The sequence below is a fragment of the Plasmodium vivax genome, chromosome 3 (assembly GCF_000002415.2).
Source record: "Plasmodium vivax chromosome 3, whole genome shotgun sequence".
Classification (NCBI taxonomy): domain Eukaryota; phylum Apicomplexa; class Aconoidasida; order Haemosporida; family Plasmodiidae; genus Plasmodium; species Plasmodium vivax.
Window position 1 is genome coordinate 106,626 of NC_009908.2, and position 13,971 is coordinate 120,596.

Here is a 13,971-nt window from a genome sequence, read left to right on the forward strand (position 1 = left end):
GAGACGGTAACTATCCGAAGGAGGTGGAACACCTCTTCGAACGTTACACATTTGGAAAAAAGAAAAATTACAAAAGGGGACTCCATTCGTGTGTGCACTGTCTTGAGTCCCACCACCGAGTCATTTTTTATTAAAAAAATTTAAAGTGCAAATGGAAGTGATGCTTTAAAACGTTCCATTGTAGACCTTTTCTTTTTTTTTAAACCTCCGCGTGATTTCCTCGATGCGTTGAGTGGTCATCCATTTTAATTGCCCAGTTTGTTGGCACCAAGTGGGGGGCGCTTGTCTTTCGTTTCCTTTTAAAAAAGGCAGAAGAAAGGCGGGAAAAAAAAAAAAATTGTGTACATGACTAAGCATGTCCGTGTAAGGGGAATGAGGATCCTACAGAGGAAAACCCATTTGTGTGCCTGTGCAGATGTCATAATTTTGACTGTGCATATGTCCTCCTGTATAGTTACCCCTCCGTAAGATTTGACCCTCTGCACCATCGAATTAAGTTAAGCGCCCTTCCAGTTCCCCTGCTCTCCACGCTCTACTTCATCCTCATTTGTGTACCCTACTTTGTCTCTTATAATTCCCCGTTGGTGAGTGCCTTCATGGGTGAGCACCCCTAAGACTGGGGAAGTCCATTCGTTGTAATTGCTACACAAGTATAACCCCATCTGCGCACCGGCAAGGTTTTTTTTGCCTCCTCCGCACATATTACTGCCTTTACGCGTTCCATGAGGATGCCTACTTATTGGGGAATTTCTCCACACATATGTGCCAAAGCGCATGTTCGCTTCTACCCAGTTGTGCATGCACCTGCGCGTACACTTTCCCGCTTCTCCCATTTGTTGTATCGAAGCAACTGCTTTGCAGAGTAGCTGCTAACAAATTGAAACTGCGCCATGCAGCCGTCGTTTAATTCTTTTTTTTTTTTTTTTTCTTTCGAGCCGTCTCGTATGCCTATACCTGCAAGAATACATCCACACAACATTACCTGCGGTGAGTTGTTCAAAAGAATACACGTTGTCCCGTTTTATTTCATGTGACCTTTTATTTTTTAAGCTGCTTGTTTGGGAAAAAGGGGACTCTCCAACCGGTGGGTGAGGAACATCTCCGGTGGGAGGAGCCCAACTGGAAGGTGACTCATTCCCTCGTGAGTTTGTCCCACCACCACTCGCTCCTCCGTGAGAGATTTATATAAAATGTCCGCATGACTTTCCTGCAAAGAGGAGATGACCACTTGGGATAAGCGAACCCGGGAGTGATCAACACAAGACAGGGGGCATTCCAAGAAGGCGCGGCAGCGTTGCCAAACCATTTGGATGAAGCCCACAAAGTTATGCGAGCATACACAATTGCATAAAAATACATCTGCAAAAGTGCAAAACTACAAAACTACAAAACTACATGCCTGCATATTACCGCTATAACAAACCCGTGTTGACGCACCGCGCCCACACGAACTTTTCCCAGCGGTAGAGGCGTGTGCTGATAGTGCCCTCCACAAGGGCACAGATAGACGCGATTAAATTTGGCCCTAAAATTTGTGAGTGCATACAAAATGGAAAAGAGCGTGCAGGATTTTTTAAACGCAAAAGGAAGTGTTACCCAAAATGGGGTTCCCAACACGGTGCTCAGCACATCCCAAAATGGGACCCCCAACGTGGTGCTCAGCACATCCCAAAATGGCGTTCCCAATGCTTCGCCGAGCATCACGCAGGAACAATTTAACATGCTCATGTGCAGCATCAAAAGGAAAGACAAAAACGACCAAGTGCAAACGGCACCCCAGAGGGAGACCCAACACAACGTAGAGAGTTATTACCCACTGGACGACGACCATGGCATGTACAATCACATAGGAATGAATTACATAGCAAATAAAATTGTGAGGCGTGTAGATACCCCGGAGAAGATGCATTTCCCACTTTATGTGCAGCCTGACCCAAAGAGGACCCAACTGTATGAAGCGAAAAATAATGTGATACATCACCTGCAGGAATTGCTTCCACTCTCTTCCCTCCAAACGGATGTAAAAACGAAGCAGCTAAGTAAAAAAAATGACCACTGCTACTGCACTGTTGGGGATAATGTGGGGGTAAACTCTCGATCGGACCAGGGCAGCCACTTAATGATGCACGCAAAGAACAAAGTAGAATACGTTTCGCCTCACGCAGACGTCCAAGGAATGAAGACCACCCAAATGGGAGATGCACAAAGTTGCTTCGGGCAAAGTAGCCCCAATTTTGGAGCAGCTCAACTGCAGGATTTTCACAATGCGCTTACACTGAGCCATTGTAATAGCCAAATGGGAAGAGGTGCAAAGGAGGAGGTGCGTTGTGGGGGGGCAAATGGAGACTTCCTGCCATCACTCCGCTCCTTTATCGTCGACGGGGAGTCTAAGATTGACCCGGTGAGGGGTCACACGCAGGGGGGCAGCGGCATAGGAAGCGGTGTGGGAAGCAGCATGGGAAGCGGCGTGGGAGGCAGCATGGGAAGCGGCGTGGGAAGCAGCATGGGAAGCGGCATGGGAATCGGGGCAAGAAGCTGTCTGGGAAGCGGTCCACGTAACGGGGTAGAACGCGGCCTTTGCGCAGACCCGCGCGGAGAGGGAGCAATTACAAACGGCATTGGAGGTAACCCACCCAGCAGACTATTCAACCCCCAAAGGAAAAGCGCAAACGATTATGAGACCCCACACCGGGAACAAAATTCCCTAAATGAAATAAAACAGGAGGTGCTAAACACTGGGACGATGCGCACAGGTGATCTTACAAGCAGTAGACACTTGGCCTCTCCACAGGGGGACTTCCAAAAAAGGGACCTTCTCCTAGAAATACAAAATGCTTCTAACAATTTGAGTAGTGACCAGACGACCATCTACAGATGCGACGCTCGAATGAGTAACTGTAAGAGTGTCTTTCCTGTGCAGCAGGGGGGGAACCTCTTTGGCAGGTATTCTAACTACGGCCGGGGTAGGAGCGACAATGTGCCCATCTTCGGGGATGAAGTTGAGGGGGCCAGCGAAATGGGGCACGCGCACCAGCAGCCAACCTGTGCGAATCAGCTAGCAATCCGAGCAAACCAACTTCTACCCAGCAGTGAGAGCCACCACCCCGGCGGAGAAGTCCCCGCCAGCCAGAAAACGACAAGCTGTGCCCTCCACCAAAGTTGTGAGCAAATGACTCACCTGAACAACCTAGGGAAGCAAATTAATCTGCAGAATGCTATGAGCCTATTAGACGACTACATAAGTAAAATGAGACTAAAAAGGATGATGCTGTCTAGTAGGGAGAGCCCCTCATCAGGTGTCAACATCTCAACGGAGAGGAATGCCCCAGCAGGAACGATGCAAGACGAATGTAACCAGGGGTACGTGAACCCTAACTGGAGCGAACAGCCACTTATGCATGTGCATGGGCATGTGCAAGACAAGAGGGAAGCAAATAAATCGAATCACCACAACCGAGTAGAGGTGGAAAATGTAGGAAGGGACCTCCACAGGGATGACTGCCCCTTGGCGGATAAGAAGACAAGCCTACCGCACGACATATTGGCCACTTTTGGCAGTGCCACGTACGGAGATTTACACAAACATGCTGAACAATCGAAAGGGGAGAAATGCATAGGAAGCTTAAATGTGAACAGTCAACGCGTTGGCAACTGCTCTACCCATGTCGCTACCAGAGGAGGGACTCATGCTAACCAATTTGACTTTCACACCAGCGTGAATGTAACCACGAAGGGGAACACTCTACCACAGGGAAATTGCACAGGCACTGCAAACGCGAAATTTAAGCCCTACGAGAAAGAGGACCCCCTGGCAACCAACCCAGAGGTGAGAAGCGACAAGCGAAACAGCTCAGTTGTATGCACACTGGATGATAAGTCAAAATGGATGGTCAGTCTCTACAGAAGAGCGAACAATTTTAACGCAGTTAATGTAGGGAGTGTAGGGATCCCCCTCACAGCTAATGAACGCTTAATGAGTACCAGCAGGCTCGGCAACCCGAACGACAAGGCGAAGCTGATCAGTGGTGCAACAACCCAAGGGGGTAATACCTCTTGCAGTCATGCGGAGGACGCGGGGGGGATGCTTCTAGACGAGTTTAACAGAATTGGGACCTTCTCCCCCGAGGGGTACTTCCTTGACAGTACGCAGAAGAGGAGGGGGAGCTCCCACCTCGCGAGGGAGGGAAACAACTACGCCCACATGGCAATCGCACACCATGCCGCCGATCACCCAGCCAGCCTTCTCAACCCCTCAAACAAATGTAAGGAGGGAATAGCACCCCTATCCCTGATGCTGCACCAAAATGAGCAACACAGTATATGCCATAAGGTTCATCCACCCCAGGGTGAAGAACATCACCTCAGGTGTACATCCGACGGTCCTCCCCCTCACAACCACCACCACCACCACAGCAGTGGAAGCCAGGGTCTGAACACTTTGATGAACAGTTATGCAAACCACACAATTGGCAGGATGGGGGAGAAAGCCCTTTCGTTTGACGCCCCCACGTGCAATACGGATGATTCTAAAGAGGCCAACCTTCTGAACCCAATTAAGAAAATCATGCAGGCGTTGCCAAAGTTCCAGTTTGACCACCACGGGGGGGCATGCAACGGTGCCTTTTGGGGGGACCTCCTGGGCCTTGGAAGAGGTGCGGTGGGTGTGGCAGTGGACGGCCCCGACGCAAGTGACGGAAGAAACGACGGCCATTACGGGGGCTGCTATGTTGATGGGTGCCCTGATCGGTACACCGCTAACTACCCCGAACGGTACACCGCTGACTACCCAGAACGGTACACCGCTGACCACCCAGAACGGTACACCGCTGACCACCCCGAACGGTGCAGCGACACGCTCAGCACATCCGCGGGGGACATCCCCCCAGGCAGCAAACTCGGAATCATCACGCAAAACATTCGCTACTACAGCAACAAGGTATTCAACGACGTATTTATGAACAACGACGCCTTTAAGAAAAAAAAAATGAGCGAACTGAATCTGTATCTAGCCAAATTGAGAGTAAAAAACTACCAGGAGTTTTTCTTCAATTTAAGTAAATTTTACGAAGTGTTCCTTCTCCTGCTGAATTCCAATTATGTCTTCAAATTTAACTCGTCCATTGTGTATAGCATTTGCGTTGTGGCAAAGAACCTCCTGGTTTTACTCCCCCTGGGGGGGGTATACATCCTGCACGTGGTGAAGACCTGTCTCTACTGCATTGTGAAATTGATTTTAATAAAGCCCATTTCGATTACCGACAAGGCGTGGTTCTTCCTCCTCAATTTGTACAAGTCCCTCTTCGAGAAGTTATACCAGTATTTTAAGAGCGACCTGCTGGGAGGGGGTGAAGGGGGGCACTCGCCGGGGGAGCGCTATGGGGAGTGCTCTGAGAGGCAGCCGGGGGAGTCCTATGGGGAGAACTCCCTGGCAATCCTCCTGCCCTTCATCAACGCCTTCAACGAGACCATCTTGGAATACGCCAAAATCAGAATCATTTCGAGGAACAAGAAGAAGGAGGAACTCATCGCCTTCCCCCTGTACGAGTCGCTCAAGCCCTTTTTCTTCGTCAACACGAATTACCCGGACGAGGCCGACGGGCTCGCGAAGACAGCGGCGGGGAGAGCGAAGGGCGAAGCGCAGGTGGAAGGTGTGCCCCTGGAGGACGCTCAGGAAGGGTCGGTTAACACCCCACTCGGCAGACCTGTTGGAGATGGAAAGGCGCAGTCTGTAAATGCGGCGCGTAGAGAATATCCCCAAAATATGGAGGCTAACGAAGACGCCCCCGTTGAGAAGCACACCCACGAACACGCCAAAAGTGCAACCCAGGTTGGCCCCATAAACCGAGCGAGGGAAGTGGACGCCCATGAGGGAGACTACCACTCCTCTGAGCAGCAAAGCGGGAAGGTAGACTCCCCGGTCAAATTTTACAATAAAAAAAAAGGAGAAGACGAGGAGCTAGCCGTATCCATACGAAACAACATCCTCTGTTGTGTACATGCCCTAATAAAAATGTTTTCGCACATCTATATAAATAACTGGGATAAAATCCTCTACTACTACAATGAGAATAGGAAAAAATTGATCCCCATTTTTTTGACCCTCACGATGAACGACCAGAATCAGAAGATCCGCACGAATTCGATTTTGTGTCTCAAGTACCTCTTCGACTGCAAGCAGCTCAAGTACTGGTTTCTGCTCAAGGAGGGGGCTTACGCCGGCGCCCCGATTGGCGGTTATGTTAGCGGTAATGCTACTAGCCATGCTAGCTTCCCCCCGAGCTACCCCCCCGCGAAGGAAATTCCAAGCGGAAGCCCAACCAAAAAAATGATAGAAGTGAACAGACAGAATCAAAACGTGCCAGTAAAGGTAGACAGCTACCTCCCTTCGAGTAGCACCCCTTATGGAAACCCCCCCTACAGTGCGGGCTATGCCAACGCGTCTTTCCCAGACAAACAGGCGAACAAGAATATCCACGTGGGAAAGGCACACCACTCAGTGCTTCTCCTTAACGATATGAACCACAGCGTTAAGAGGGAGGTAGAAATTGGAGCAAATGCCAGATCACCTCTGGGAAGCTTCGATCGGGATAACAAAGTGCAGACCTTTGGAGAAGTGAGGGGGGTTACCCCCGCTGGTAGGAGCTCCAACTGTGGGATTTCCATCTACAGGAGGGAGTACCATTATGAAGGTTACCCGAAGGAAGAGCCCAACGAAAAAGGGAACTACTGTAGCGCAAAAAAAGCCGCCACTGAACAGAACATCGTAAAGCTACTGACGAAATTTACAAAACTGATTACCAGGACATACATGGTGGACACAGAAAGTAACTTCTACACCCCCACGGATAGACTAAACATCTGCAGATTCTTCTTGAGAGTTTCCCAATCGATATTAATCCCAAAATATAAAAGCTTGCTAAGAAAAATTTTGAAGTTTTTTTTTTTCTACTTATTAAAGTACCTCATCTATTTTAACCATGGTGATGCTTTTCATTTCTGCATTAAGAGACTACTCCAGAGTGGTACCTCTAAAAAGAAGCGGCAATCAGAAAGGAACATCCATTTAGGTTACTCCCTCCTTCCATACGTTGCAGAATATGCAGAGGGGGAAAGGGTGGCAACTCATTTTAGCAATGCCAACGGGGTGTGTAACCAGACAAGCAGCAGCATACACCTGAGTGGACATAGAAGCGAAATGCTCCGCATGAGCCAACTGAGCGATAACGAACTCTACCCGAATGACTACCTCGATGAGGATGAACGAGTGTTTAGCTCGCTCAGTAATTACCTGAACAGCTTTAGGGACACGGAGGAGAGCGACGCCCAGGGGGGGGAGCAGCCACCCGATCAGAGGAGAGATGGTGAAATGTGGGATGGTCAGAGGAGGGACCGGAGAGACCGATCGGGGGACGCGTTACCGGGAGCCGAAGGGGATGATCAAAACTGCACCGGAAAAGGTAGCCCCATTAATGACCATCGCATGACCCACGTAGGTCAGGCCGATCAAGGGGAAAGCGCCACCCAGGGGGATACGGACAAAAAGATGAAGCGAAAAAGTAAAGGAGATATGAAAAAAGGAAAAGAAGAAAAAAAACACACGGATGGTAGTGATGAGGATGGAGAGGCAGCCACCCAAAATGAGAGCAGCAGAGACAGCAGGGGGAATATCAAACGTGCGGAGGGTTTGTTTGAGCAGGTGGAGGAATTCCCCCCCTCGTGTGCGCACACCAATGAAGTGGAAGAAAGTGGAACCTGCGACAGGGCAGACACGGCTTCTAGGGAAGACACCCCGCAACTGAAGAACCCCAAAAGGAGAAAAAAGAAAAAGAAAAAAAACGAGGAAAGGAAGGACGACGGGGAAGACGCAGAGGACTCACCAGAAAAGCACCCTAATAGGAGCACATGCTCATGCAAACATAGAAACACAATTGAAGGGACGAAAAATAAAAAGAAGGTCGTCAAAAAAAGAAGCGAAGAGGATATATCCCACCTGTACAAGCACATAGACCACATAAAAAAGAAACTGCTGTCGAGCGAAGATTACGATCTGCTGATGAGCATCCTCTACTGCAATGAGTACTCCAGGGGGTCAAAATACATAACCATGATAACGGTTATTATTAACATTTTTTCGGTCCTTCTGTGCGATTATAATGATGAGATTTTCCGCTTCCTCTGCACGAATATCTACGGAGTGGATATCAACAGGACCCTAAATGACCACAACATCTACTGCCACCAGGCGTCGAACAATCAGCTGTATGACATCTCCTTTGCGCAGCTAATCTACTTCATGCTGATATTTCTGTATAAGATTTTTTACCAGCCCTGCGCGGAGGACCTGGACGCGTGGGGGAGAAAAGGGGACGAACTGGTGGGTTCGAAGGGAGGGGGGGAAGAGCCAGACGAATGCCAAGAAGAAGGGCAAATCAACATGAACAAAAATAGAGACCAGATCGACCAGATCGACCAGGACTACCAGAACGACCAGGACGACCAGAGCGACCGGGAAGACCCCCTTAGGGGGCATAACCCCCGAGCGGATCGCCCAAACGCGCACCTGAGGGCCTACCGTTACGAAAAAAAATTTGCCACCAATTCGTGCAGCGACCTCTACGACAACTACATCATTTCGTGCATGCAGCAGGGGAGCGGCGAGATGGGCCGCGCGAGTAACCTCCCGAACGAGAGCAGTTTTAAGCCAAACGGGGCGCCGAATGGGCTAAATGTGCCAAGTGCGCCGAATGTACCTCACGCGCCGAATTTCATACCGTACGACGTGCAAATCTTCAAGAACATCTTCCTGGTCTTCCAGAAGACGCTAAAGCATTACCTGTTCTGCTACATGCACTGCTGGAATGACGTCAAAACGCTTCTGGAGTATTTCTTGCAATCGGAAAACGTAAACATAAAAATTATTTCCATCAAGATAGTGATAGACATCTTCAGCTTCATCAACTCCTACTACGAGGTTAACTGCAGTGCGTACGAGTTGCCCACTTACAGACAAAAGGATGAATATAAAAATGAAAGTATATTTAGTAACGCTGCTTCCAAGGGGAGGGAGTGGGATAACCGCAGGACGGAACACACGCTGCTTTCCCAGTTGACTGGGCGAGAGGAAGAACTACTCCCGTGCGGTGAACTGTACAGGAAGAACCGCTCCGACGCGGGGGTCTTTAAAACTCGTTTCAGGCATGGGGAGCAGAGATCGCCCTATGGAGGAGTGCACAGCCGCATCGCCAGTGTGGAGGCAGTCAGACAGGCAAGCCCCCACTGGGGCGGCTCCAGGGCGGGGGACAACTCAAAAAGAAACTTCTCAATCGGGAACTCCTCATTGGGGAACCCCCCCGTGAGGGACACTTCAACCCGGTCGACGCTCCCTTCGGGGGGCTCACCAACTGGGAGCGCGTCCAAACATGCAGAAAATCACACGCAAAAGAGGGACGACCACCACCACATGGAAGCAACCGAAATGAACAAGAAGAAGCAGTTCGTGCAGATGGTCGAAAGCGACATGATCGGCCTCTTCCGAAAGTACATACTAATTCACATCCACAACATAAGCAAAATACACAACGATATTATAAACAAAAGGAGCAAACTGAAGCATATCTTTCTAAACACCATCATCTGCATCTCTCAGTTAAGCTACGAAGGATTTAAAATGCTAACAGTTGAGGACATCCAGCGACTGACGAAGCTTGTGTCTTCCTGTGTCCACAGCATTAAATGTAATATCATTACCGCCCTTAGCAAATATATTATAAAGTACATTTTTACCTTTAATAAAAAATTTATTCAAAATTATGAGAAGAGGATAAACTTGCTTCATATAAATTCGACCAACGTTTACTATAACAATATCCTCACCACGGCAGCGGGGGTGTCTGGGGGGTTTGTCCCAGGGGGGGGAGGCCCCACGGGTCAGGGCGGCGTCGGCTACGCTGTAAGGGGTGGCTCCCAGAAAAGTGGCTCTCCAAAAAATGGCTCCCAAAAAAATGACCCTCTCAAAAACGACTTGCAAACAAACGGACCGATAAAAAGCCCCCAAAGCAACGCCCACATCGCGGCGAACCTCCCAAACGTGACCCCCCCCAACGGCGTAGACACATTTGAGCGAACGTTCAAAACGAACATGTGTACTAGTACAACCATAAGTGGTGTCACCCCCCCACAGACAAACGGCACATCAACAAACATGTTCATACATTCCACCCCCACGAACATGAGCTCCGAACGAGTGAGTGGAAGGTGGAAGGTGGGTCCTGTTCCTATCGAAGAGGAGGAAAAAACAAGAAAAGATGACCACCCCGGTAATGCCTCTCCACATGACGAGAATTACCCCCACCAGGGATGGCACGATAAAAAAGAATTGTTTGAAGATGTAGCGAGGGTCCCCACCCGTTCAACCATGTATAACTCGGAGCAGGTCCCCAACCTGAGCAGCAGTCGTAGAAGCAGTAATAGTAACACGGGAAGAATGGCACGTGAAATGAGGCAAGTGGGTGCACACGCAGAGTGTAAAATGCTAATGGAGAGCTCGAAGGGGTCAGTCCAACAAGAGCACACAGCGGATTCAACTCCCTACGCAAGGGACATCTCCACTTCTGCAAAGATACGCCTGTTAAACGCAACTGCAGAGCAGGAACGAACAACAAAACCGCATCAGAAGCAGTGGAAGGAGAACCCCCTACGCTGCACCAGCATACCCGACGCAACACTCAAATGCTCGCGAGGAAAACCCGCACTGGAAGACAACAGAATGAGCAACCCAGGGGGGAGCAACACAGACCAGGTGGCCAAAACAAACACGGACAAACTTCCTCCCTCTCAGAAAGATGAAGACGACACGGATAAGGAGCGGTTCCCCCCCAGCTGCTTAGCAAAAATGGCGACGAACACGAGAAATGTTAATAAGGAAAAAATGAGCAAATTGGGTGGGTTGCTGAAGAGGCATGAAAACTGCCAAGGAGGGATGGGCAGCCAGGAGGGCAGCCAGATGAACCGCCAGATAAGCAGACAGGTAAACCGCCATGCGAACGAGATGAACACCCAGCGTAACAACAGGCAGGTTTTACTTCCCCCCACTTGGGAAGCTGCCGGGTCGAAAAAAAACGCCGAACAGGTCACCACGCAAAGTAGAACAGGTGGAAAATATCTAAGGAGTTCCCTCCACTTGCACGAAAACGACGAAGGAGACGATGACCCCCCATCAACGGGCTCCCTGGACACACAAAGGAAAGATGCATACCTACTTCAAAAGCAGAGGAGCGAAAGGAAACTGTTCGAGCTGTACTACACATATATCTACATCATCATTCACATAATCAAATTTTACAACGACTCCTTTGTAGACCTCAAATACTACACGTATAACTGCATATGCGAAATAGCTAGCTCGTATGTCCCCTTTTATTTTACCCAAAACAACATTAAGACCTTTTCCTACTATAGTAACTATAACAGCGAAGAGAACAAAGATATTAACAAGTTCATCAGTTTTATTAACGCCATTCAGTTGTCCTCAGATGCAGATGAGTTGAAGTTATTTCGCCTGCGCGGGGGGGGCGGCACGTTGAGCGGGGACTCTCTTACGGGTGAATTAGCCGAATGCAGCCACCACACGTATGCGGGGGCAGCGGAGGGGGGTTTTCACAAAGGGGTAACGTACACCACGTCTAGCAGCAATAACACAGCGCTTAGTAGCAGCTGCGCTGTTGGGAGGGGTCCGCCATGCAGAGGTTTGTCCATCAACGATGGGAGTACCCCCCCTTATGGCATCCCTCCCCACAACGCGGAAAACCTGCATGACCAATTCTCTAACAGCATCCACCTCATTACCTACATCGAGTACATCTACATACTGCTGCTAATCATCCGAGAGAACAAAAGCGTAGAGAAGGACCGGGCCATCTGCTGCATCATTAGGTACGTAGGATTTATATGCAAAAATATAAATTTCTTTTTATTCAATTCGATTAGTTTGCTACCCTCGACGTTTCTCCTGAAGTATTTTATGTACCTGAACAACTTGATCGAGAAGAAGGGGCTGCTCGGGGGAGGACTCCCCAGAGATGGACGTGGACGCAGCGAAGGCTCTTCGCACGGAGGCGCCAACACCGGGGCTGCGGCGAACGAGGGAGACACGCCCAAGGGGGGGGAGGAAGTACTCGCAAGGGTGAAAACGAGCCTAAGCAGGGGCAGAAGCGTTAGCGGTAGAACCCCCAGCAGCAGAAGCACCGATGCCCTCGTGACGGTCGGCGCGGAGGTGCGCCCCCCTGCCTGTGCACACCAAGGTGGAAACCCAGAAGGAAAAGCGTCCAGCGAGGCAGCCACCTGCGGCGAACAGAAGAGCAGCTCGGAAATGAAGCCCACACAGAAGAGGAACTCTAAAATGACGTCTACTCAGAAGGGCAAACTGTACCACCTGTTCCTGAACGTCTACGTAAAGTATGAGTACAATTTTGAGGACAGTTTTTTTTCGTGCAGCGGGGGCGCAGCAAAGGGGGAGGAGTCAGACGGGGAGAAGGAAGTACCCACGAGGGTGGCTAGCTCGAACGAGGACCCCCCCCAACGGAGTGAGCCCCGCGAAGTGGGTAGAAGGAGGAAGAAGAAGGGGAGCGCTTCCCAGGAGGAGAAAAACACTGCTCAGGGGGAGAAGCCACTTGGGGGGCAGAACACCTCATCACATGACTCCCAGAAAGAGCCGAACGGTGAACTGCGTAACGGGGAAGAGCCCAACGATGAGCTGCTTAACGGGGAACCCGCCACCCACGAACTGCTCCACCCGGAGCACCTCTTCCAGGGGTACTCCGAAAAGAGGGAGCAGGAAGTGCACGCGGACCCAATCGTCATAGAAATAAAGGACATCTTCCACTCGAGCAGAGGCAAAAGGAGCCCAATAAACAAAGCCAACAACAACGTAGACGCAAAAATTATCCTCTACCTCCTATCCATCGTGAAAGATCACATCAAAAATAAAATCACGTGGAATGTCCTTTACGCCTTTAAGCTGATTTACAATAATTTTTCCTTTTTCCTGGCCAATAACTTTGCTGAGCTGCACAGCCAAATTCTGGACCACTTGATAAGCACCCTAAGGTATACGAATGTATATAAAATAAAAATCCTCTCCTCATTAGCGCTGATTCATATCCCCCTGTACTACAACATCGATAGGAGTAAGTTGAAGGAGTTATGGGACACTCTCCTCACGAACATCTCCCACTTAGATTTAATTTTCGTGAACGATAAGCCGAGTACAAATCAGCTGCTGTGCTACTACGACAAGGGGTTAAATTACATCACCATAAGTAAAAAAACGGAGTACAAATATAAATGCACTCTTAGGGTAAACATCTGCGAACTGCTGTACATGTGCATCTACAGATCCTACGTGCATGCAAATATTAATGGGGACATCGAAATTGAAAATAGGAGAGTCAATTGTTATGAGGCCTTCAAAAAATACACCCACATCTTTAACATTAATAATGATGTGCACATTTATAATCTCACGCATATCTTTAACAACCACGTGATGTATTACTCTTTTTATAATAGTGTGCTGCCCCCCAGAAAATTACCAACCGGGGGAGGGAGAGTTAGAGGTGATAGCGGCCATTCGATGGATCTACGAACAGCGTCAGTTGTGAGACTAAGGCAAGACAGACCGCAGCTGCTAAGTGACAGGGCAAACCAGGTTGGAGGTACCCCCCCCAATCACGCTACCCCCAAAAAGGAAGAAGAATCCAGCCACCAGGAAATATTCGAACTGCAGCTATTTCTGAACAACCACTTTGATAAATACCATTCTGTTTATAAGAATTTATTGGGGACCGGGAAGAACCCCATTTTTCAGATCCTCTTCCAGAAGCTCCACTGCGAAATTAAGTTGTCCTTGAAGCGCTTCCTCGAGGGGAGGAAGTTCACCGGTTTGAAGGCGCCCCGGGGGGTCAGCAGCTAGCG

At 49.5% G+C, this 13,971-nt stretch overlaps 1 protein-coding gene across 1 annotated transcript; it reads left to right on the plus strand.

Moving 5' to 3' along the window:
- Positions 1-1,549: 1,549 nt before the first annotated feature.
- Positions 1,550-13,969, plus strand: PVX_001010 (hypothetical protein, conserved; the record flags this gene model as incomplete). The annotated part of the gene is made up of 1 exon (XM_024731153.1): positions 1,550-13,969. One exon carries the CDS (start codon positions 1,550-1,552, stop codon positions 13,967-13,969), a length of 12,420 nt encoding a protein of 4,139 aa, XP_024586997.1.
- Between the last annotated feature and the right edge of the window lie 2 nt (positions 13,970-13,971).